The sequence below is a fragment of the Madurella fahalii genome (genome assembly GCF_045866475.1).
Source record: "Madurella fahalii IFM 68171 DNA, scaffold_4, whole genome shotgun sequence".
In the NCBI taxonomy this organism is placed as follows: domain Eukaryota; kingdom Fungi; phylum Ascomycota; class Sordariomycetes; order Sordariales; genus Madurella; species Madurella fahalii.
The window spans coordinates 4,692,838-4,712,834 of NW_027263974.1; the positions used below are offsets into that span (position 1 = coordinate 4,692,838).

General features: G+C 55.0%; 6 protein-coding genes across 6 annotated transcripts; 4 read left to right on the top strand and 2 right to left on the bottom strand.

The window, feature by feature from the left end:
- Positions 1 to 2,583: 2,583 nt before the first annotated feature.
- MFIFM68171_08345 (Flotillin-like protein 2) lies at positions 2,584 to 4,476 on the top strand (the record flags this gene model as incomplete). The annotated part of the gene is made up of 3 exons (XM_071063765.1): positions 2,584 to 2,650; positions 2,796 to 3,307; positions 3,463 to 4,476. The coding sequence occupies 3 exons, from the start codon at positions 2,584 to 2,586 to the stop codon at positions 4,474 to 4,476; spliced, it is 1,593 nt and encodes a 530-aa protein (XP_070919866.1).
- A 797-nt stretch (positions 4,477 to 5,273) lies between these two features.
- MFIFM68171_08346 (uncharacterized protein) lies at positions 5,274 to 7,553 on the bottom strand (the record flags this gene model as incomplete). The annotated part of the gene is made up of 1 exon (XM_071063766.1): positions 5,274 to 7,553. The coding sequence occupies one exon, from the start codon at positions 7,551 to 7,553 to the stop codon at positions 5,274 to 5,276; it is 2,280 nt and encodes a 759-aa protein (XP_070919867.1).
- Positions 7,554 to 9,604: 2,051 nt separating this feature from the next.
- MFIFM68171_08347 (Plays a role in the entry into G0) lies at positions 9,605 to 11,738 on the top strand (the record flags this gene model as incomplete). Its single annotated transcript, XM_071063767.1, has 4 exons — positions 9,605 to 10,320; positions 10,415 to 10,440; positions 10,507 to 11,441; positions 11,526 to 11,738. 4 exons carry the CDS (start codon positions 9,605 to 9,607, stop codon positions 11,736 to 11,738), a joined length of 1,890 nt encoding a protein of 629 aa, XP_070919868.1.
- Positions 11,739 to 12,563: 825 nt separating this feature from the next.
- On the top strand, positions 12,564 to 13,727 carry MFIFM68171_08348 (PUA-like domain-containing protein; the record flags this gene model as incomplete). Its single annotated transcript, XM_071063768.1, has 4 exons — positions 12,564 to 12,746; positions 12,905 to 13,181; positions 13,276 to 13,410; positions 13,465 to 13,727. 4 exons carry the CDS (start codon positions 12,564 to 12,566, stop codon positions 13,725 to 13,727), a joined length of 858 nt encoding a protein of 285 aa, XP_070919869.1.
- A 69-nt stretch (positions 13,728 to 13,796) lies between these two features.
- On the bottom strand, positions 13,797 to 15,150 carry UTP6 (U3 snoRNP protein; the record flags this gene model as incomplete). The annotated part of the gene is made up of 2 exons (XM_071063769.1): positions 13,797 to 14,963; positions 15,061 to 15,150. The coding sequence occupies 2 exons, from the start codon at positions 15,148 to 15,150 to the stop codon at positions 13,797 to 13,799; spliced, it is 1,257 nt and encodes a 418-aa protein (XP_070919870.1).
- Positions 15,151 to 15,619: 469 nt separating this feature from the next.
- Positions 15,620 to 18,974, top strand: CWH43 (the record flags this gene model as incomplete). Its single annotated transcript, XM_071063770.1, has 8 exons — positions 15,620 to 15,710; positions 15,768 to 15,935; positions 15,993 to 16,325; positions 16,382 to 16,508; positions 16,628 to 16,669; positions 16,743 to 16,827; positions 16,876 to 16,921; positions 16,975 to 18,974. The coding sequence occupies 8 exons, from the start codon at positions 15,620 to 15,622 to the stop codon at positions 18,972 to 18,974; spliced, it is 2,892 nt and encodes a 963-aa protein (XP_070919871.1).
- Positions 18,975 to 19,997: the final 1,023 nt, after the last annotated feature.

Below are 19,997 nucleotides of genomic sequence, written 5' to 3' on the forward strand. Positions count from 1 at the left end.
GCAGATCACATCCGACTCGAAGATTGTAATTGTGTTGTTGTTGGCATGATTAAGGACGCAAAGAAGGAAAACGCTCGGCAAACTTACCACATCCTTATTATTCGAGAGAAGGCAGAGGGCGGAGGATATAAAAGGGTAGGGGTTGGGAAGATGGAAGCAAGGTATGTCTCCAGCGGTTGCGTTGCTGGAATATTGTGGTGAAATTCTTGATTGTTTTTCAGTTCGGCGTTTTCAATGAGACTATGATGACTCAAGTTTATCTTCAGAAATTTCAGTGTGTTCATCTTTCCACTCTCGGACGTATGTGAATTGATCAGACCAGATGGCCAGCGATGAACTTAGAGGTAGGTGGAGTTTGGTGTTGTATGTGAAGAACGAAAGTTCAATTTATCATCTATTTACATATTCTGAGAGCATATCCCGGTCCGCCCGACTTAATCACATCCAATATAATCTTTCGGAGGATGGCTGCTGCGATGTGTCGGACTCAGAACTGGCTTCATCTCATGATGGTGGTAGATTTGTTTTGGCCTGCATCGGCCTTAGTAGTGCTGTACCGCTGCCAGAAGAGGTTTTTCCATTTATCAGCTCCAAGATGAGTGCTTTCTTCGAGACGTCGACGAAGGTGCTCGACCATCCTAGCGAGACAGCTTCGAAGGCGGTATCATGGCCTGGGCCGGTAATGCGCTCCGGAATTACGGATATCCACTTCAAAAGTTCTGTCCAGCTAAAGCAGGACGCTATACTGTATTTGGACTAGAAGCTGGTTTTTCTGGCTGGGTGTTATTTCTGCTGAACATCAACCACCGAGGCCTAGGATAGGTAAAGCTGCGCGCTAAATCTTCAGCGCTTTGCACCCTCCAAATATAGGCCTGCTCCTCTAAATGCCTCACTAGCTGAATAAGTCTAGTACTTACACTAGTCAAGCCCGAAAACGGACTAGCGTCTTGGACAGAACTTTTGACGTGGACATCCGTAGGCCTGGGTAGGTAGGCGAGGTCGAGCACTCGAAGGGTTAGAGGATTCGTATCAACTGCGCTGCCAGTCAACTTCGCAGTAGCGCTGAGAAAGGCCATAGCCGGTGGCGTCTTGACTTTTCTGCCGACGTTTGGTGTTTCCAAGAAGCAGACTACTGAGATACAACCCCTACCCAACCTCAACCAACCGTATAGCTCTCAGTACAACAGTTAATCGCTATTCTATTCCCACAGCAAATGCATGATGGCTTTACGAGCATATAGATGACTTTTGTACGCCCAAGCGGCTTGCCGGGCGATTTCGTGGCTTTATGTAAGCAACGTTGCGGTCTTGGGGCGACATTTGACCGTGGGAGTTGGCACGGTGTAAGCGCCAAGAGGCCCAAAAGCGGGCCCCCAGACAAATGAACAGTGAATGAAAAGCGGAAGCCGATTTCGCTAGCGCCTGTAAAACCTCGCCCTTAAACTTTAATGAAAGACCGAGGTGCCTTGCAGGGAGAAATAGAGTGAGTCGACCGTTTGCGGGGGCTGTGTTCGGCACCCTGCGGGGAATCCGGGGCTTGAGTGTGGGGGGGTGGGGGCTGCGGCGGATTTCCACTTGTGACCGGTCGGGTCGGGGATCCGCAAGGCCGATACGCCAGGCGTCTTGGGAGGCCGTGTCAAAGAGGGACGGGGAGCATGTGGAATTGCCAGTATCGGTAACTGTTCTGGCTGTGACAAAGACATACACAACTGACGGAGGGGCAAACGTGCCTGGCATTGGTGACCCTCTTGGTGGTGACCTTTTTGGTGGTTCGGTGACCGGAATTGACATTGGCTGCCAAGCACCGAGTCGTCTACGCCTGTTCGCGCCTGTTCGCGCCCGTTCGCGCCCGTTCGCGCCCATCCTCAACCCGTCTTACTCCGACCCAAGAACAGGGATCTGGAATTCCATAACTTACGTTTGGGGCAGTAACTCATTGCCACTATTGCTTGGTAGCATCAAATGGTATGGTTGTCAACTTCCCCAAGGCGTATTGTGAAGCTCGGGATTCAGCCAACCAAACTCTCATTGGCTCGCAGAGACGGCCGTGGAACCGCTAATTACTGGAAGCGCAGCAACTGCGCCACGCTACCATCTGCTGTCCGCTTCCGTCTACGCTGTTGCCGGTCAGATGACGGCCGAAATGGTACCCATGTCCTGCACACTGGGGTCAACTAAGGTACCTAGGGGCTGTGCGGCTCGAGTGTGGTTTGAAGTGCAAACGCACAGTCAAGTAAATAATAAGTATATAGCGGGAACCCGCCGTTGGGCGATGTCGTTCTGTATTGACACGTCACTATACCGTGTTGTTTCCAGACAAACAATTGCCCCTGTTCTCCCAATCGGTGGGACACTTTTGGGAAACAAACTTTCCCAAGCCGCCGCTCTTGGATCGCTGAATCCGCCTGGCAGCCACAAACTCTACTTGCAAGCCTACTTGCAACCGGGCCCGAGTACAAATACCACCTCGGCCTCCGATTTGCCCTATTCCTCCCGCCTTTTCGAGCACCAATAAACACCTGCAGGGCTCAGAACCCCTCTTTTGATCATTTCTTCACCCGCGTCACGCATCGAAGAGTCAAGATGGTGTCCTACAGGATTGCCGCTCCGGATGAGTACCTTGCCATTACTGGCATGGGAATTAAGAATGGTGAGTTACCTGCTGGGCAGGACATGTACGGTCTCTGTCACCGGTGCGGATGTCTAGGTTGGCGACGTGATGACAGAGAACCCCCTTTTCTGCCACGAGATATATATGCTCGACACGTGCAAACCGATACTAACTCTCATTCCAGTCAAAATTACAAAGGCCGATTGGATTTTGCCCTTCCAGAGGTGCATGCGCTTCAGCGTGCAGCCGCATGACTATGCCATGAACTTGCAGGCCATGACCAAGGAGAAGCTACAGTTCCTCCTCCCCGTGGTCTTCACCGTTGGTCCAGATGTCAACCAGCGGGGTGCGAACACCAAGAATATGCCCCGCGATGAGCCGGTCATTACTGGCGCGGTCAGCGATGGAGCTCCAGCCAGCGATGATCACGCCTCGAACCACCGGCGCGAGGACCAGGGCGACTCCCTGATGAAATACGCCATGTTGCTGGCGGATTCCGGCACTAACAAGGGCAGAAACGACCGCCAGTTCCTCGAGAATATCGTCAAGGGCATCATCGAGGGTGAGGTCCGTGTCCTGGTCTCGAGCATGACCATGGAGGAGATCTTCACCGAACGCGAAGTCTTCAAGCGCCGCATCTTCCGCAACATCCAGAGCGAACTGGATCAGTTCGGACTAAAAATCTACAACGCAAATGCAAGTGCCCTCGGTTCCTACGTTGAAAATCCGCGATCTGGAGCTGGTGGTTTGGTGGTTGGGTGTTGAGGGAGCGTTGTTGCCCCTGAGTCAATGCTCCGCCTCAACCCTAACCCTGTCACTCACTCCTCGAACCTTTGCTAACGTCCACACAGGTCAAAGAGCTCAAGGACGCGCCCAACTCGGTCTATTTCGAGTCGCTCAGCCGGAAGGCGCACGAGGGTGCTACGAACCAAGCTCGTATTGACGTGGCCGAGGCTCAACTGCGTGGAAATGTCGGCGAGTCAAAGCGCAAGGGTGAGCAGGAGCGTGAGATCGCCAAAATCCACGCCGAGACTGCCGTCCAGAAGACGGAGCGGGACATTGAGCGGGCCACGGCCGAGGCACATCTGGCGACCCGCAAGACTGAGTTGAACCGGGACGTTGATATCGCACGCATCGCGGCCACTCGCAAGACGGAAGCTCAGGATGAAGAGCTCAAGCGTGAGGTGCAGATCAAGCGTGCCGCCGCCGAGATGGAGCGTCTCCGTGCCACCGACGTCGTCAAGGCCACCATCGCCCGCGAGTCTCAGCAGCAAGCAGCCGATGCCAAAGCGTACGAGATCGAAGTCGAAGCCAAGGCGAACTTTGAGAAGCAGAAGCAACAGGCCGAGGCGGGCGTATATAAGGTCAAGGTTGACACCGATGCGGCCGCCTATAAGACCAAGCAGGACGCCGAGGCGTGGAGCTACGCCGCCGTCAAGAACGCCGAGGCCAACCTGCAGAAGAAGCTCAAGGAGGCCGAGGGTATGATGGCCATGGCCGAAGCCTACTCCAAGATGAGCCAGGCGTTTGGCGGTCCTGCCGGTCTGCTGCAGTACATGATGATTGAGAAGGGTACCTATGTCGAGTTGGCTAAGGCCAACGCCGAGGCCATCCGCGGCCTACAGCCCAAGATCAGCGTCTGGAACACGGGCGCCGAGGCTGGTGCAGAAGGCAGCGGCGCTGCAGGGTACGGTAACCAGAGCAGCGTTGCGACTATACGCAACATTTACCAGATGCTGCCGCCCCTGATGACCACCATCAACGAGCAGACGGGCATTACACTCCCCGAGTGGCAATTCGGCCGTCTGGCTGGGCAGATGTCGGAGCTCCAGAGGAACGAGGAGGCGTCCAAAGGAAAGCACTAATCGAAAGACGTGGTAACATAGGAGACCGCCCTTCTTTCGCGAATTTTCTTTTCATTATGCTGGAGGATAAACAGGTGTAACATTAAAGGATCATATGCGGTGGGCACCCTCAAAGCTTTGCTAGAATGTCTCTTTCCTATGTTTCAACAGCAGCCACACGAATTTGGCTTCTTAACTCCAAGGGATGGGCGGCGGTTTCCGATGGCGTTCTTCACATACCCACAGATGCTTTCATTTGTTGTAGTTTTAATACAGAAGTCTAATGCAGAATGCACACGTGCAATTCTATAATGTCCGGACTAGCTTCATTAAGTCGTATCTGTCGTCTCTTCGAACTTCGCTCCTCCAAGCTATGCATTCTATACTATATACGTACCTAGCAAGCAGTGGAAGGGGGGTATTCGACTTTTAATGTCACCACCTTAACCAATTAGACCTCCCTACTCCGTGCTGTCAAAAGAAAAAACGATACCACCTTGCTAGGTACCATCATGTGCTATTGTGATAACTAGCTAGGTGTAATCATCTTGTCGATTGCCCGCGCAAATTATAGAGGTCTAGCTGGTTAGTGTGGTGTCATTGGAGTCAAAGAACCCCCCTGCCTCCCACTAGGTGGCATGGTGATATCCATTACCTATTCGCTTGGCTACGGTAATGCTCAGTTAAATGTAACTATTTCAGCTATCGTCAGTACTGGGCAGCAACATCAGCCATGATGAAGACCCTCCTTCCCCTGCCTGGCAGCGGTATCGCGGAATAGTACTAGCCGACACACCTTACATTAGGTTGGGGTTCTGTTAGACGTATTTCCAGTCTGGCTCCGGTTTAGCCACGTAAATCTCCCCGCCGTCGTCCCGTATAATGCCGTCACATTCACTCCCCTCCCTTGGGTCCCGTATCACCAATTCTAGATTATTCCCCGGATATGCTTCGCGTATAAAACCTAATAGCTGCCACGTCCTCTTATACTTTATACCACCGCCCGTATTCTTCAATACCCGTCGCCGGGTTGATCCTAGCGCTAGAGCAAGGAGCTCTCCAATCTGAGACCAAGCGGTGCTATTGAACGGCCTAAGCCTGGTGGCGATAGTCGTGTGGGCTATTACCATGATGCTGTGTAGTACCAGGACTGAGAAGGCGAGGTATACAGGGATGCCTTGGAAGCTGTACTGGTACATTTCCCGGTGTAGAGAGCATTTGATGCCCGTAAATGTCTCGGGGACGGGCACCCAGCCCTCCAAGGTGTGCTTCCCCCAGTCACTCTGGTTGGATGTATCTAGATCTAATCGCCCCTCTCCACGCGGATGGTACATCCAGACCTTTTCATTGTCTTCGAATTTCCTAGCTGGATAAATGCCGTGCACGTAAGGTAACCTGGCTAGCGCATCCGAAAGAAAGGTAGCAAAAAGAGTCGCCAGACACCGGGAACGGGGATTTCGGCAGAGTTTGGAGAGATCAGCGAGGGAGAACTCGGCTCCAGTGTAGATGTAAGAGCTCAAGTACTTCGGAGTTGTATCCACGAATCGTTTGCTATCCTCGTCCATTGCGTTGGCCCATGCTTTATCAATGACGATTACATCTTCAGCGGCAAAGGATGGGCTAAGACAGATTGCTGGAGAGGCCGGAAGGGAACTTTGAGCTACCGAAGATGCGATGCGGTCGTAGGACAAGTCCGTCTCTAGCCACCTTGCTGCGACCAGACATAAAGTAGTCTCTGCAAAGATTGTTTCAGAGAAGTCTTCCCAGTTATCCCGATCTGCGATGAAAGCAGTGGAAAACCTAACATCCTGTGGTAAGTAGCTGGCGGCATCGATGAACCGGAGTTTCCGTTCTGGATCCGTGTTCGACACGACGTATCGGTCCAGTGTCGCCGTAAAAGAGGATGGGGAGAAGATGCCAGGCCCGAAAACCGCTTCGTTACTGATAGGGTCCACTATAGCACAGGCAACCAGAACGAAGGGTTGTTTCCAGCGAAACTGCCATGCGGATGTCTCGGCAAGGGTCCGCAGGATCGCGGCCTTTTGGATGCCTTTGAAGTATTCTGCACCTGCCAAGGCCAACCGATCAGCAACGGGCCCGATCGGCGTAGTTGCACATGCAACACCGCTCACATCCGATGCTATGGATATGTCCCGACCTAAGCCGTCGTGGCGTAGGGTCAAATTTGACAAGAATAAGTCATCTGAGCGGAGGGTGAGCATTGCCGCCGCAGTGTGCATCATGATCTGCGAAAGGCCGCCGGTTGGAAGAGCCTGCTGGCTCGTGTTGACTATAACTCCGGTGCCCCATTCTTTTATGTCGCGGCTCTCGCGGTGCCGGTGGGCACTGATGTTTGTGGTGCTTTGGATGCCCAGGTGATTGGGCATCAACTGGTCGATTGGCGCACCCATGAATAACTGAAAACGATCAGGCCCTGTTTTGTTTCGGCTGACAGCAATATCCTTGAAATCGGGCGTCTTAACAAGCGTTAGGACGGGTGTTGGCAGCAAGGCAATACCAGTGCTGGGTCCTGCCAACGCGGCTATTAAAAACGCGATGATGATGGCAAGAATCATGGGGTGGTGACCCTTTATCCCATTGCGCGACAAGGCTGTTGCGGTGAAGGGCTGTTGAAACAAGTAAAGGACATGGCCGATCTGAAACGGAGCCGAGAGAAGCCCAAAGGGCACGCCATGTAGGCCCCGAACGAGCTCGTAGCGGATGTGGTACAGAAGCATGTCGGACAATGATATGACAATCCACGACTCGTACACCTTGGCAGCGAACAGCAGCCAGCCAAGATTGATCTCGTTCAGGTCCCAGGAGAGATTGGTCGTGTATACCACCCCCAACACATAGAGCATAAGGAGAGGCGCGGAATGGACAAGAACCCAGCGCCGGATTATAGGCCTCCGTACGGCGGTGGCGATCGCTTTTGGCTCCTCGGATAAGGCTTGGCTAGTATCTAATGTTCTCTCCTGTGGGCTGTTCGTCGTCGTAGTGCAGTCGGTAATTGAGTCTGACGTGGCGGATTGGCTAGATTGGGCCCTGGGCCTGTCTGAGGTCTTTGGATCGTTTTTCTTGGGAATTAGTTCCATTTCATCTAGTGTGATGTGTTGAACAATACACACAGTACAGAACCTACTGATTCAGTTGCAGATGGAAGGGACATCATGGCAGAAGTGAAATCTCACATGGTATAAAAGGGTCGATACACCAGACAATGTGCCTGATTAAGTACCTAATTTAATATAACTAGCGGTGCAGTGCGTGGCAACCACTTTGTGTCTTGCGCAGGGACACTCACAGTTCCTCGGGTGCGAATTGATTTCTGGAGAGGCAGAGCGCGTTACACCGGGTGACTTGGGGTTGCACGTGGCAGTGTATCTCATCCCGTGTGGGTATTGATCCCCGACTAGGAAATGGTTTTTTTGGATAAGCCGTGCCAGATATATGATGTACTACTTGAGCAGTGATTGACCTAGATTGACATAGCCACTCTCTTTCAATCAAATCCATCGATAATCAACCGATTTGAAAGATCCAGGAGCCACAAACACTTTTATGCCTAGTATTTGCATTTTGCTGTGGCCATGGAAAGGGAGATACTCGCTGTCTGATATCTTTATACTTGGTTAGCCATGAGCTGAAATCAGTAACAACCGGGATCTTAGCCTTGTATTACAGGGCTGAGGATCTCGGAACCAATGACTGTTGAGAAAGGTTTGACTCACTGATGGATTCGGGCTTAAGGGGCCGCGGCCCTCTATCGAAGTTAACGAACCCACCGTCATCTGCCTTGGGGCGGCATTTTGCCGGAAAGCGGCAGGGCCTGGGGCGGGTCTTTGCCGCCGGGAAATAGCTACACCCCGGAGCCCGACACTCAAATGTCGACAGCTTACACCAGACGGCGGAGGCCTGACAAAGCCTGCGGTATCTTGGTATTCGACGCGGTCTCCTGCCGCGGACTCCACCATCAAGGCCATGGAGCGCCTGCCACAGCCTGAGAATCTGTTCGGTGTTGGAGGAGACAACTCCATACCGGAAGAGTCCCACATGGCGTTGTGGACACTTAACACTTATCCCATAGACGTGCGATGGATCTCTTAGTGTTATATCTCGTAGCATGTATGAGAGAGTGCGATCAACGGAAATTAAGCCCTGCCAGGAGAGAACAACAGCTGGTAGTTATTATACTGCCGAGATAGATATATAGCATTATGGTTTCATTTCTTTCTTTTCACTATCCTAACCCTAGTCCTTGCAACTGTGAGGTAGTCATCCTCTTCTCCCTAATACTCTATCCCGATTTATCTGGATGGTACTCGGCAGCGTCCTCGCCCTCAAGGTCTTCGTCCTTAGCCGGCACGCTTCTTGCCCTCGGGCTCGTTCTGCCAGTCCTCACGACCTACCGAGTTGATCATAAGTATCGATGTCCCCTTCGATGTCGGTTTTATTGGCCGGGTGGTCGCTATCATTATTGAAAGCTCGAGGCATTTGACGAAAATTAAATTAACCTTCTGAGCCACACAGTAGGATATTGCGGGTGAAATATACCAGCTTTCTTCCCCTTGACTTTAGTGGTCCGCGACGGGGATGGGTGAAGCTGGCTGCCGCCGGAAGGGCGTGGCGTCAAGGAGCGTGATTGGCACGAACTTGGATGTAGCAACTTGAAGCGATCCGTTTTCCATTCCCGCAGGGTTCTTGTCTGCGCGGCATTAAAAGTAATAACGGCCTTCTTACTACATCACGGAAGGTATGGGATAACTATCTGAAATGCGGGGGAGTAGCAAATGTACCGACTTCTCATTGCTATTGGGATTTATGTTCCATTGATCTTGCAGATAATATTGTAACAACGAGGAGTGAATAGGACGGATATCATACAACGGTAGATGCTTACGTTATAATTCGGCATTGTCATAGGATTTACGAATCCTGCGCCCACCCGGACATTGTTGTATATCCCCTAATCCGATATGAGCGAAGTGAAGGTCTTATGCAACAACCTGATGTGTTTTGTTATTTAAAATCCGAGACGTCAGTCTGATTTCCTTCTACAACCAACAAAATTAGGGTTCTGCAGTCTACGCCAGCGCTTCCCACCGCTATTTTAGGGCTGTATCAGGACCCTCTTCCTCATCGCAACATGGGACGTCGAACTAAAGTCAGATCATCGTCCCCCGAATTAATCGCTGCCGTTGAACCGGAGCGCGACGCGTCACTGGCCGCTGCCGGAACGAGTAACGGCGGACCGCGTGACGATGGCGGTCCCACCACAACTGTCGACTCCCAAGGCAACAACGGCCCGGACCACCAAACGGATCAGGGCGTTGCTGGTGGCGCTCTTACGGAGCGAAACGCTACACGAGAAGAGCAGGGCCAGAGGGTTTCCGCCTCTGCGGCGTCGCTGATCATGGTGCCGCTCTGTCTGTCAGTTGCCATGTCCGCGCTCGACCTTACCATTGTCACGCCAGCCATCCCCGCTATCGTCAGCGCCTTTCAATCCGAGTCGGGTTATGTTTGGATCGGCAGCGCCTTCATCCTGGCCAACACAGTCAGCACGCCGGTTTGGGGCTCCGTCTCCGACATTTGGGGGCGGAAGCCGATCATGCTCATCTCGGTTGCCGTCTTTCTGGCCGGCAGCTTGCTTTGTGCCCTCGCCCCCCACGTCGACGCTCTGGTGACCGGCCGCGCGGTCCAGGGTTTAGGCGCCTCTGGGATGGGCACCATGGTTAACGTCATCATCTGTGATACCTTCTCGCTGCGCGACCGGGGGCTCTATCTCGCCATCACTTCCATTGTGTGGGCCGTTGCGAGCGCTGTTGGGCCCGTGGTTGGCGGAATCTTCACCACCACGCTAAGGTAAGTTAACATCCCGGGCCTTCCGCCCCAGGCATCAATGCCCGTCAGTTTCCGGTAACTCAACTCTGCATGACGTTCTTCTCCCTTTGGGCAGTTGGAGATGGTGCTTCTGGATCAATCGTGAGTTGGCCATCCAAATCCACGTAACATTTCACCTCCCGGCTCCAGCTCACCTTCTCCTGGCAGTTCCCCTAGGTGGCGTTGTCTTTGTCGTCTTACTCTTCTATCTGAGGGTCCCAACGCCGAATACTCCCGTTCTGGCCGGACTCAAGGCCATCGACTGGACCGGTTGTCTTCTGATCGTCGGCGGCGCTCTGATGGTCCTGCTGGGTCTTGACTCTGGCGGTGTCACATACCCTTGGTCTTCCGTCACCACCGTCTCGCTGATTGTGTTCGGCACTGTTGTCGTAGCCCTCTTCCTCGTGGTCGAGTGGAAGTTTGCTGCCAACCCGGTCCTGCCACTGCGGCTCTTTTCGACACCCTCAACGGCTGCCACGTACGTCATCTTCGCCTGCAACTTCTACGTCTTCACCGGGCTCGCCTACTACCTGCCACTCTACTCCCAGTCGGTGTTGGCCGCAAACGCGCTCACCTCGGGCGTACACCTCGTACCGTTGATAGTCGCCAGCTCGCTCGCGGCCGCGTTCGCGGGCGTCTTCATCCAGCGCACCGGCATCTACCTGCCCCTCATGTACGTGTCCCAGATGTTGCTGACCCTAGGGACCGGGCTCTTCATCAACTTGGAATTCGAGACCAGCCTTGCGCGCCTATTCGTATTCGAGATTATCGCGGGCATTGGCGTGGGCATGAACATCGAGCCACCGATACTGGCGGCTCAGGCAGCCACCACAGCGCGTGACACGGCCGCAGTAATCGCGACAATGGGCTTCCTGCGATCGATCGGCAATGCCGTGTCCATCGTTGTCGGCGGTGTAATCTTCCAGGACGAAATGGATGCGGCCCATCCCGGCCTGGTTGCTCAGATAGGTGAGCAGAGTGCCAGCCACTTCCGTGGTGGCCAAGCGGTGGCCAGCGTGGACCGCATCTTTAGCTTGACGGCAGAAGACCAGGCAACTGTTAGGCTGGCCTATTTTAATTCCTTGAAGAAGATGTGGATTATGGTGAGTCCGAGGGCCCATGTGACGCATTCCTTGTCTCTTGCTCTCCTTGCACACCTCACTAACCCCAGCCTGTGACAATCGAAGTACGTTGCATTTGCGGGCCTCTCCTTGCTTCTAAACCTGCTTGTTCGCTCGCACCACCTTAGCACTGAGAGGGAAGAGGTGGTCCTGGGAATAAGAAGGGACACGGCGCCAGCACAAGAGCCCACTTTGGTACTCGCGGAAGAGCCAGTTTTGGCGCCTAGTCGTGCCTCCATCGAACTTGTCAATAGGCGCAGAAGCAGCCGTCGTCCATGACGAGGCTATCGTTCTAGCGCGTCTACACAATTTCAGCCTCTGGAAGGTAAACGGCTCACGTGCAAACAACGAACACGCAACTAGAGACCGTCAATCCCAGGCCTAGAACAAGAAGCGCGAGAAATTCAGAGTTCTCAGAGTCATGGCTATGCATGTATAGGTTTATATAACGGCATTCAAGCACAGGGGCCTTCTGGTTAAATAAGAACCATTGCTAGGACAGCTCAGTAGGGATACCTTAACCAACTGAAACCCAGCTGCGCCCCTCTGTTCCCTGGTTCAGCCCATCAAGGTGCTATAGCTATTAGTCAGTATACAACCCACAATGCAGCCCGCAATAGAGCTTCTACTGCAGCTTACAACATTGGATATGCTATAACTCTCACAGAGTCACAACGAAGCTTATAACGCAGCATCATTGCTAAAGATCACCCTTGGGACCGTCGTGAGAAAAGCTGATTCTGGTATTCAGTGAAGGCCCATAACTCGCTTAATTCCCCCTACCCCTTTGGGATTCCCTCTTTGTCAATAATTGCAATTGCATTACTCCGCGGTCTCTACGTTGTACCGAATTCCGGTTCATATTAGATCAGGGTTAGGGTTTCTGTAGGGTTCGGGGGATCCAATCAATCAGAACCTACCCCCAGCACTGTGGGGCCTGCTGACTGCAACTGCTGGCTGCAACGCTCGTGTTCACGCAGCGCCCAAATTGTGCTTGGTTTTGGCGATTCGGCGATTTTGAAGCCAGCAGAGGGACTCACTCCCCGTTGTTCCCCTGGTAACTTACTGAAACAGTCGACCTTTGTATATTCCCGCCCACTCACCATGTCAAAAAGGAAATCGGTATCTGCCGGTGAGGTAGTTGCCGAGCCAATGCGGCGCTCGCTGCGGCTCCGGAAAACCGAAGACAGCACGACAACCGCTGCGGAGAAAAGGGCGACGAACGGAGACGGAGTGAAGCATCCGGCAAAGAAGCGAGCATCACGACCTAATCGGCAAGTTGAAGAGGTAACAACAATGATAAATCCATTTGCACATGATGCTCGACTTTTCTAGCAGCCCTGTAGCATTTTTCCCATTTCGCCAATGCCTAGTGCCTTATCCCCTCCGAAGCATCCCATCCTATTGCCAGCTTGCGAGACGTTTGATCCCTGACCGTCGGGTAGGATCAATCCGAGCCTGTTTCTGAGCCACCAGCCAAGAAAAGCCGCTCGAGCAAGCGACAGCCAGAAACGTCGTCTGCAGGCAAGAAAAGCGGCGACCCAAAGACGCAAGGCGGGGACGCTACGGCACCGTCCTCCAGCGTAACTACTAGTAAAGATGGAGAAGAGAGAAATTACTGGCTCATGAAGGCCGAGCCCGAGTCACGCTTTGAGAACGGCGTCGATGTCAAGTTCTCAATTGACGACCTAGCAGCCAAGGCAGAGCCGGAGCCATGGGACGGTATGTCCAAGTTACAAGAAGCCACTCTTCAGCCGGGCCACAGAGGAAGCCCGAGACCAGGATACAGTCAACACAGCTAACAGACGCCAAACAGGTATCCGCGCCTATGCCGCTCGCAACAACCTTCGCGCTATGAAGAAGGGAGACCTCGCATTCTTCTACCACTCCAACTGCAAAGAGCCCGGCATCGTCGGAACCATGGAGATTGTGCAGGAGCACTCCCCCGACTGTGAGCACCCGCCCACCTTCTCGGCGGTGACAGCGTCTCTAACAGAGCCCCCAGTATCCGCCCACGACCCCAAAGCTCCGTACTATGACCCGAACTCCAAGCCGTCTGACCCAAAGTGGAGTGTCGTGCACGTCAAGTTCCGCAGCAAGTTTGCGGTGCCGATCGGGCTCAAGGAGCTCCGAGAGATGGGAGCAGCCGGCAAGCCGCTAGAGAACATGCAGATGCTCAAGCAGTCGCGACTCAGCGTCAGCAAGGTCAACGCAGCCGAATGGGAGTATCTGATGGGTGTAGCAGAGGAGAAGGCGTCTAAGGCATAACGGCATGGTGAATGAGCGAACTGTAATGTACTATATCACCGTCAAACTGTAATCCACGTTGTATGGGTATCAACTCGGCGACTCCTCCAACGACCGCTTCGTATGTTCCAGCACCGTCCTGATGGCCGCATCCAGATTCTCCTCGGAGAGGACGGTGTCCACCCACAAAACCACCTTGCCGCTGAGCGCCTTCCTGTCCTCCGTTCTCTCCAAGGCATCCTTCAGTCTTGCCAGCGACTCCCGCAGGGCCTTGGGGAACGCCGCAGTGTGCACATCCACCCCGATGAGCGGCTGCCGGATCCGACAGCTGCATGTGCACGGGTGGTTGGGGAACAGCTCCTCCATAGCCCCCAGCACATGCTGCGCGATCCTCTCTCGTGACGAGACGTTGCCGAAGCCAGCAAACAGGTCGAAAAACTGCTCAGCCGCGGCAGGCCCAAAGAAGGGCTGCTTCTTGGCAATGTCGAAGATCGCCATGGGTATGGCACCGCTCAGCGCCGGGCTCTGCTCCAACTTCCTGGCCTCCTCCTCATCCATCACCTTGGGTTTCTTCTTCCTCCCAGCACCTTCCGCATCCGGATCAGGGAGCATCAGGCCCTCCTCATCCCCGCTCTCGTCCTCGTCCTCCTCATCAAAGGCAATAACATCCCCCTCCTGCTCCGCCTCGGTGGCCTTGATGGCCTCCATGGCATTGACGCCCTTCCTGACGCCGGCCCCCTTCTTCTTGGCCTCCACCTTGGCCAACCACTCCATCTCGCAGCGCGCGTACTCGACCCAGAGGGCCGCCTCGCCGGTGCAGAACCGACACCCGCGCAGGAAGTGGGCGCGGGCGCGCTCCATGTCGCCGGCGCGGGCGGCGCGCCGGCCCGCGAGCGCCCACAGGCCGGCGTCGGCGGGGTGCAGGCGCAGGGCGCGCGTGGCGATGCGGCGCCAGCGCTTCGACGCCCCGGCCTGCGCCGCGAAGTCGAGGTAGGCCCGCCACAGCGGCACGCAGCCCGGGTGCTTGAGGACGGCGCGCTCAAAGATGCCGAACGTGCGCGCCTGGCTGGCGTGCGCGTGGGCGCGCGCCGCCCCGCCCGACGCCCGCATCCCCAGCCGCGCGCACCGCTTCGCCCGCAGCCGGTCCAGCGAGCGCTCCCACTCGACGTACGCGAGGAAGTCGGTCGGTTTGGTGCGTGGTGAGAGGATGAGGTGCTCGAAATCGGAGCGCTTGGTCACGAGCGAGCGGATTTCTTCCTGTTTTTTTTATGGCGGCACGGCCCCGGGTTAGCATGTGGGTGGTTGCCGAGGTAGGGGGATGATGATTCCTGGGGGGGGGGTGTGGATGACTGACTTTGGAAAAGATTTCTTTTTCCTCGAATTCGCGCAGCTGAGGCGCTGCGCGCTCGAGGTAGAAACGCGCCTTGTCTGAGACGCCGGCCATGGTTGGAGAGCAATTGCCGCTATATAGGAGAGCAGGCCAGTGAGAGCAGCGGAGGAAACTGGTGCTATGTCCATAGCAGAGCTAGATTTGTCTGAGGTGCCAGCCGGGGCAGAAACTGGACTTTTTAGTGGGGCTGGCTTTACCGCCCTCCGTCACCGCTCACCGAAACAAGGGGTCAAATCGAGTCGGGGACACGTCCAGTCTGGCCCCACCAAAACGGAACGGCAGGGGCTCGGCACAGTGGATTTTAACGAGATTCCAGATCCAATTCGCGCCGAGGTCTCCGTCAGCTTCGCTCCTTCGGTGCTCGATCAGCCATTGGATTTCTTCTCGACGCTCTTTCGTCCCCATTTTCTTTGCAGTTTTGCTTGGTTTGGTGCATCGCGACCGGCTATGATCGAGTCGCTTGACATGTTCATCTCCGCATAGAGTTCTTCTACCCACGACTTGTTCGAACCCGCGCGACGAGATGGCGTCCCGTTACAAGGACAAGGACGCCGGCGTCGTGCTGTCCTTTGGCGGCCAATGGATTAGCTGGTCGCATACTGCCGTTGCCTACAGTTCGTGATTCCCGTCGATTTGGGCTGGCGCGACAATGCTGACTTGAGCTGTTACAGTGGCCTTTTTCAGCGCCCTCATCGTCGGTTCCGCGCTGCACTACCGCAAGATTGTCCAGAACGAATGGTATGGCTACCCAGACGAGTGGTTCCCGTCCGTCTCCGCCACCATTGGCGACAGATACCCCGAACGCTCCATCTTCATGATCTTCATCGCCATTACTTCCGGTGCGTGTCCGCCCTGGTTTCCTGTATGGTCTCGTCAACAACACTGACGCCGAGCAGGCCCGAGATTTGCCCTCGTCGGACTGTTCTACCTCCTCACCGCAAAGCCCGGCCGCACACTCCCTAAAGCCATTGCCCTCTGTGGCGTCCTCCGGACGCTAACGTGCGGCGGATGGACATACATCACGTCCACCGACGACCACGACTGGCACGATATCCTGATGATCTCGTATATTGTGTTCACCATCCCGTGGACCACCGGTTGCATCGCGCTCAGCCCTGCAAACCCGCGGGCGATCAAGTACAGGAAGTACCTGGCAGGCGCCTTCTTTGGGACTCTCGTGCCGTTGATCTACTTTTTCATCCAGCACAAGGTCCACCGCATCCCGGGAGGTAAGGCTAGGTAAACATTGGGCGCAACCGGATCGCAATGCTAACACGGTCGCCAGCTTATACCATCTACGCCTTCTTCGAATGGGCTCTGATCCTCTTCGACGTGGCCTTCGACGCGGTTACGGCTCTGGACTTTGACACTTTCGAATTGGTTGTCAGGGATGTCAAGGGCGTGAGCAAGGGGTACGTCCAATGGCTTCCGAGATAGCCCTTGTCCTCTCGCAAGTTTGCGGGTTAGGGCTTGTACATATCCATAATATCCGGAATGAGATGAGGTTATGTTCTAAAAGTTGTCTCTATAGCGTCAACAAGTCGTCCGTGCCCACCGCTGTGCTTGAAAAGGAGTAAGCCCTACCCTGGTTCCCTTCCTGGCCCATGCGGTAATAATGAGAAGTGGCTAATGGCCTTTGCGAACAGGAAGGAAAAGGCCACTGGCGGAGTCTTCGCCGCTGGCTTCCGCTTGGCTGAGGCCGTCGACATTGCGGCCGATGTGTACCACGGCGTAAGTACTCTTCGACTGGGGTAAATATGCTAGCCTAACTCGCGCCAGTTCGTGTTTTGGTCCATTTTGACCAGCTTGGGCGTCGTCATCTGGTGTAAGTGAGGCTCTACCACGGAGCCACGCCGGTCATCCTAACTTTTGCGATAGACTTCCCGCTCTGGCATATGGGCATCTCGGGTTATGAGGCCCTTGTCATGTCCACTGTCGCGCCTGGGCTTCTCGCCATTAAGCCTCTGCGCTCTCTGGTCGTCAAGAACCAGCGTCTTACCCACCTTCTCTCGCTCGCCGGCTTGCTGGCATACATGGTGAAGGACCCAGTCTACCGCCTCTTCACAGTCAGCTTCGGTGTCTGGATGGGCTGCCTTGCGTGGACCGCTACTTGGTATTCCGACTCGGTACAGCCTGCCAGGCTAGAGGCCCGCATTCTCGCCTGGACTATTGGTCTGCTCATGTCTTCGGTTGCCAAATTTGCGTGGCACACGAACAACCCCATCTGGCCGATCATGCACGCTGAGAACGGTGGCTGGAACGGCACCGGCTTGGTTCTCGCCGTTCTTGCGGCTTTGAGATTTACCCGGCGGGCTCCCTTGCACAGTGCGGATGGTGCTGATGTGAAGGGGTCAGCATTGCTCTCCGCCCTCGGCATCGGTGGCTTGTTCTTCGGCTTGCACTCTCTGCTCTCCGACACCAGCACTATGATCCTCTGGGTTTGGGATGGATACCCGATCAGGGGCCCGGTTTCCAACGTTCATGGTTGGTACACCATCGCTGCTATGACTGCTGGTCTGGTCATGGGCGTGTTTAGGCCCGGTCTCGTCACTACGTGGACTGCCTACGGCGTCGGCTGCGTCGGCGCTGCTCTGCTCACTCTCTACCAGCGGTGGTTCGGCTACTACGGCGCCCTGACTCTAGCTGCCTATCTTATGGCCATCTCGATCCCCCTGATTGGCAACGCCGCCAAGAAGAGCCCTGCCGTCACTTTCGGCCTTGGTTTCCTCGTCTACAACTTCATGGTTCTCTTCCACGTCTGGGTTGTCGCGTACGCCTTCGTGCCCGGCGGGCCCCTCGTCCGGGAGCACACGGATTGGATCATGATCACCATGATGCTACTTATTGGTGCCGGCGTCTTTAACCTCATCACGCAACAAGCCAAATCCAGCCGGAAGAAGGCCGACCGTCGCCGCCCGGCCAACACAAATCATAGGAAGTACCATCTCGGCGCCCTCGGCGTCCTCAACGTCCTGTTCCTCTGCGCCAACTTCCTCCGGTTCCCCACCAACGACTACAAGCCATACCACGCCAAGGACCGGCTCTTTACCGCGGGCATCTGGACCATCCACTTCTCGCTCGACAACGACATGTGGTCGTCCGAGCATCGGATGCGCGATCTGATCAAGGAGATGGAAGTCGACGTGATCGGTCTGCTCGAGTCGGACCTGCAACGCATCATCATGGGCAACCGGGACACCACCCAGTTCCTCGCCGAGGATCTGGGCATGTACGTCGACTACGGCCCGGGCCCCAACAAGCACACGTGGGGCGCCGCGCTGCTCTCCAAGTTCCCCATCCTCAACTCGACCCACCACCTGCTGCCCAGCCCCGTAGGCGAACTGGCGCCCGCCATCCACGCCACCCTCGACGTGTACGGCACTCTGGTCGACGTGTTCGTCTTCCACTCGGGCCAGGAAGAGGACCCCGAGGACCGGCGCCTCCAGTCCGAGTACCTCGCCAAACTCATGGGCGGCTCGGACAGGCCGAGCGTCCTGCTCTCGTACCTCGTCACCAAGCCGCTCGAGGGGAACTACAATACCTATGTCTCGGACGTGAGCGGGATGCACGACGTCGACTGGACCGACGACGATAGGTGGTGCGAGTACATCCTCTTCAAGGGCCTCCGCCGCACCGGGTACGCCCGCGTCAGCAGGAGCACGATTACCGACACGGAGCTGCAGGTGGCCAAGTTTGTGGTGCCCGGTACCGCCGAGGAGGGCCAGCAAGCTTGGACGGTGAGCAAGGAGCTGAGGGACCGCCGGGTGCATGAAACTGAGGTGCCTGAGGGATGGAGGTTCCCTGCCATGTTTAGGGGTGAGGGTGTGAGGGGGCATCGGTATCATGTTTTTGATGAGCCGAGGTACTTTAATTATTAGGATGAGTGGAGAGGGAGGTGATGGCAGAGAGGGGGGTTGTTTGAACGGGATGTGTGTTGGGAAGGACGGAGATAGGGGTGGTTTCCTTTGTCTGACTGTTGTTATATTTGATCATAATACTACGCATCTGTGTGTGCCACGCCTTCTGTATCTTGTCACTTCGTGCCGTGGTTGGCTCAGGCGACTGACACTGCCTACGTTGCCGTGCTAGACCGTAGTTAGTTGCAACGTCGAAGCCAACAATCTCAGCGCCGGGCAACTTGCCGAGGCATTCACAAACTCCTCGTGTTTCTATCCAATTAGCTCTCTCTTGAGAGGTTGTCCGCGACTCGGAGGGAACTGATCCTGGATAGCCGGTTGAAATTCAGCTCTTTCCCATCCATGTTTCAGCTGCCGTACACTTGGGGATTTCCCCCGAGAAAGCAATGCTATAACACAGCAAGAGGAGACTTTAACTTTGTGATACACAGTTACCCACATCTAAAGTTAAGAAGTGGCGGGCGTGGTGGCACAGAAATCCCGCCAACCTTCCCGGCACAAAATCGAGTCAGGACAAATGATTCCCTCCCCACTGCTCGTAATCGCCTTAACCAAATTCAACTTATTAATTATGTCTCGTAATTTCAATAACGTGCTGAGATCTTTTTGCGGGGGTGGCGTACCAGCTGTACGTAGTAGCCGCCGACTACAACACCGGCTGCCTCCCGTCAACGCTCAGCTAAACAGAACTCAACCCTGGGAGATGACCATGAGAGAGGCAGACGTGGAGGGTGATGAGCGGGGATAAAAAGTGGATGCGCATGCTCCCCGCTGCTCGCCGGCTCTACCCCACGATCCATTTTATTCTTCGTCTGAGATATGGGCAGGGAGGTTGTTTTGTCTTTGGTGCGCTTGGTCTGTGACAGGCTTGCTAAGGGGGCTTGCACCCCGGCGCATTGTGCTTCATACCGCGCTTATTCAGCTGCTGATTGGATTAGATGAGGCCGCGGGGTGGTTCGCGGGGGAAGTAGGTTTTAGGGTGTT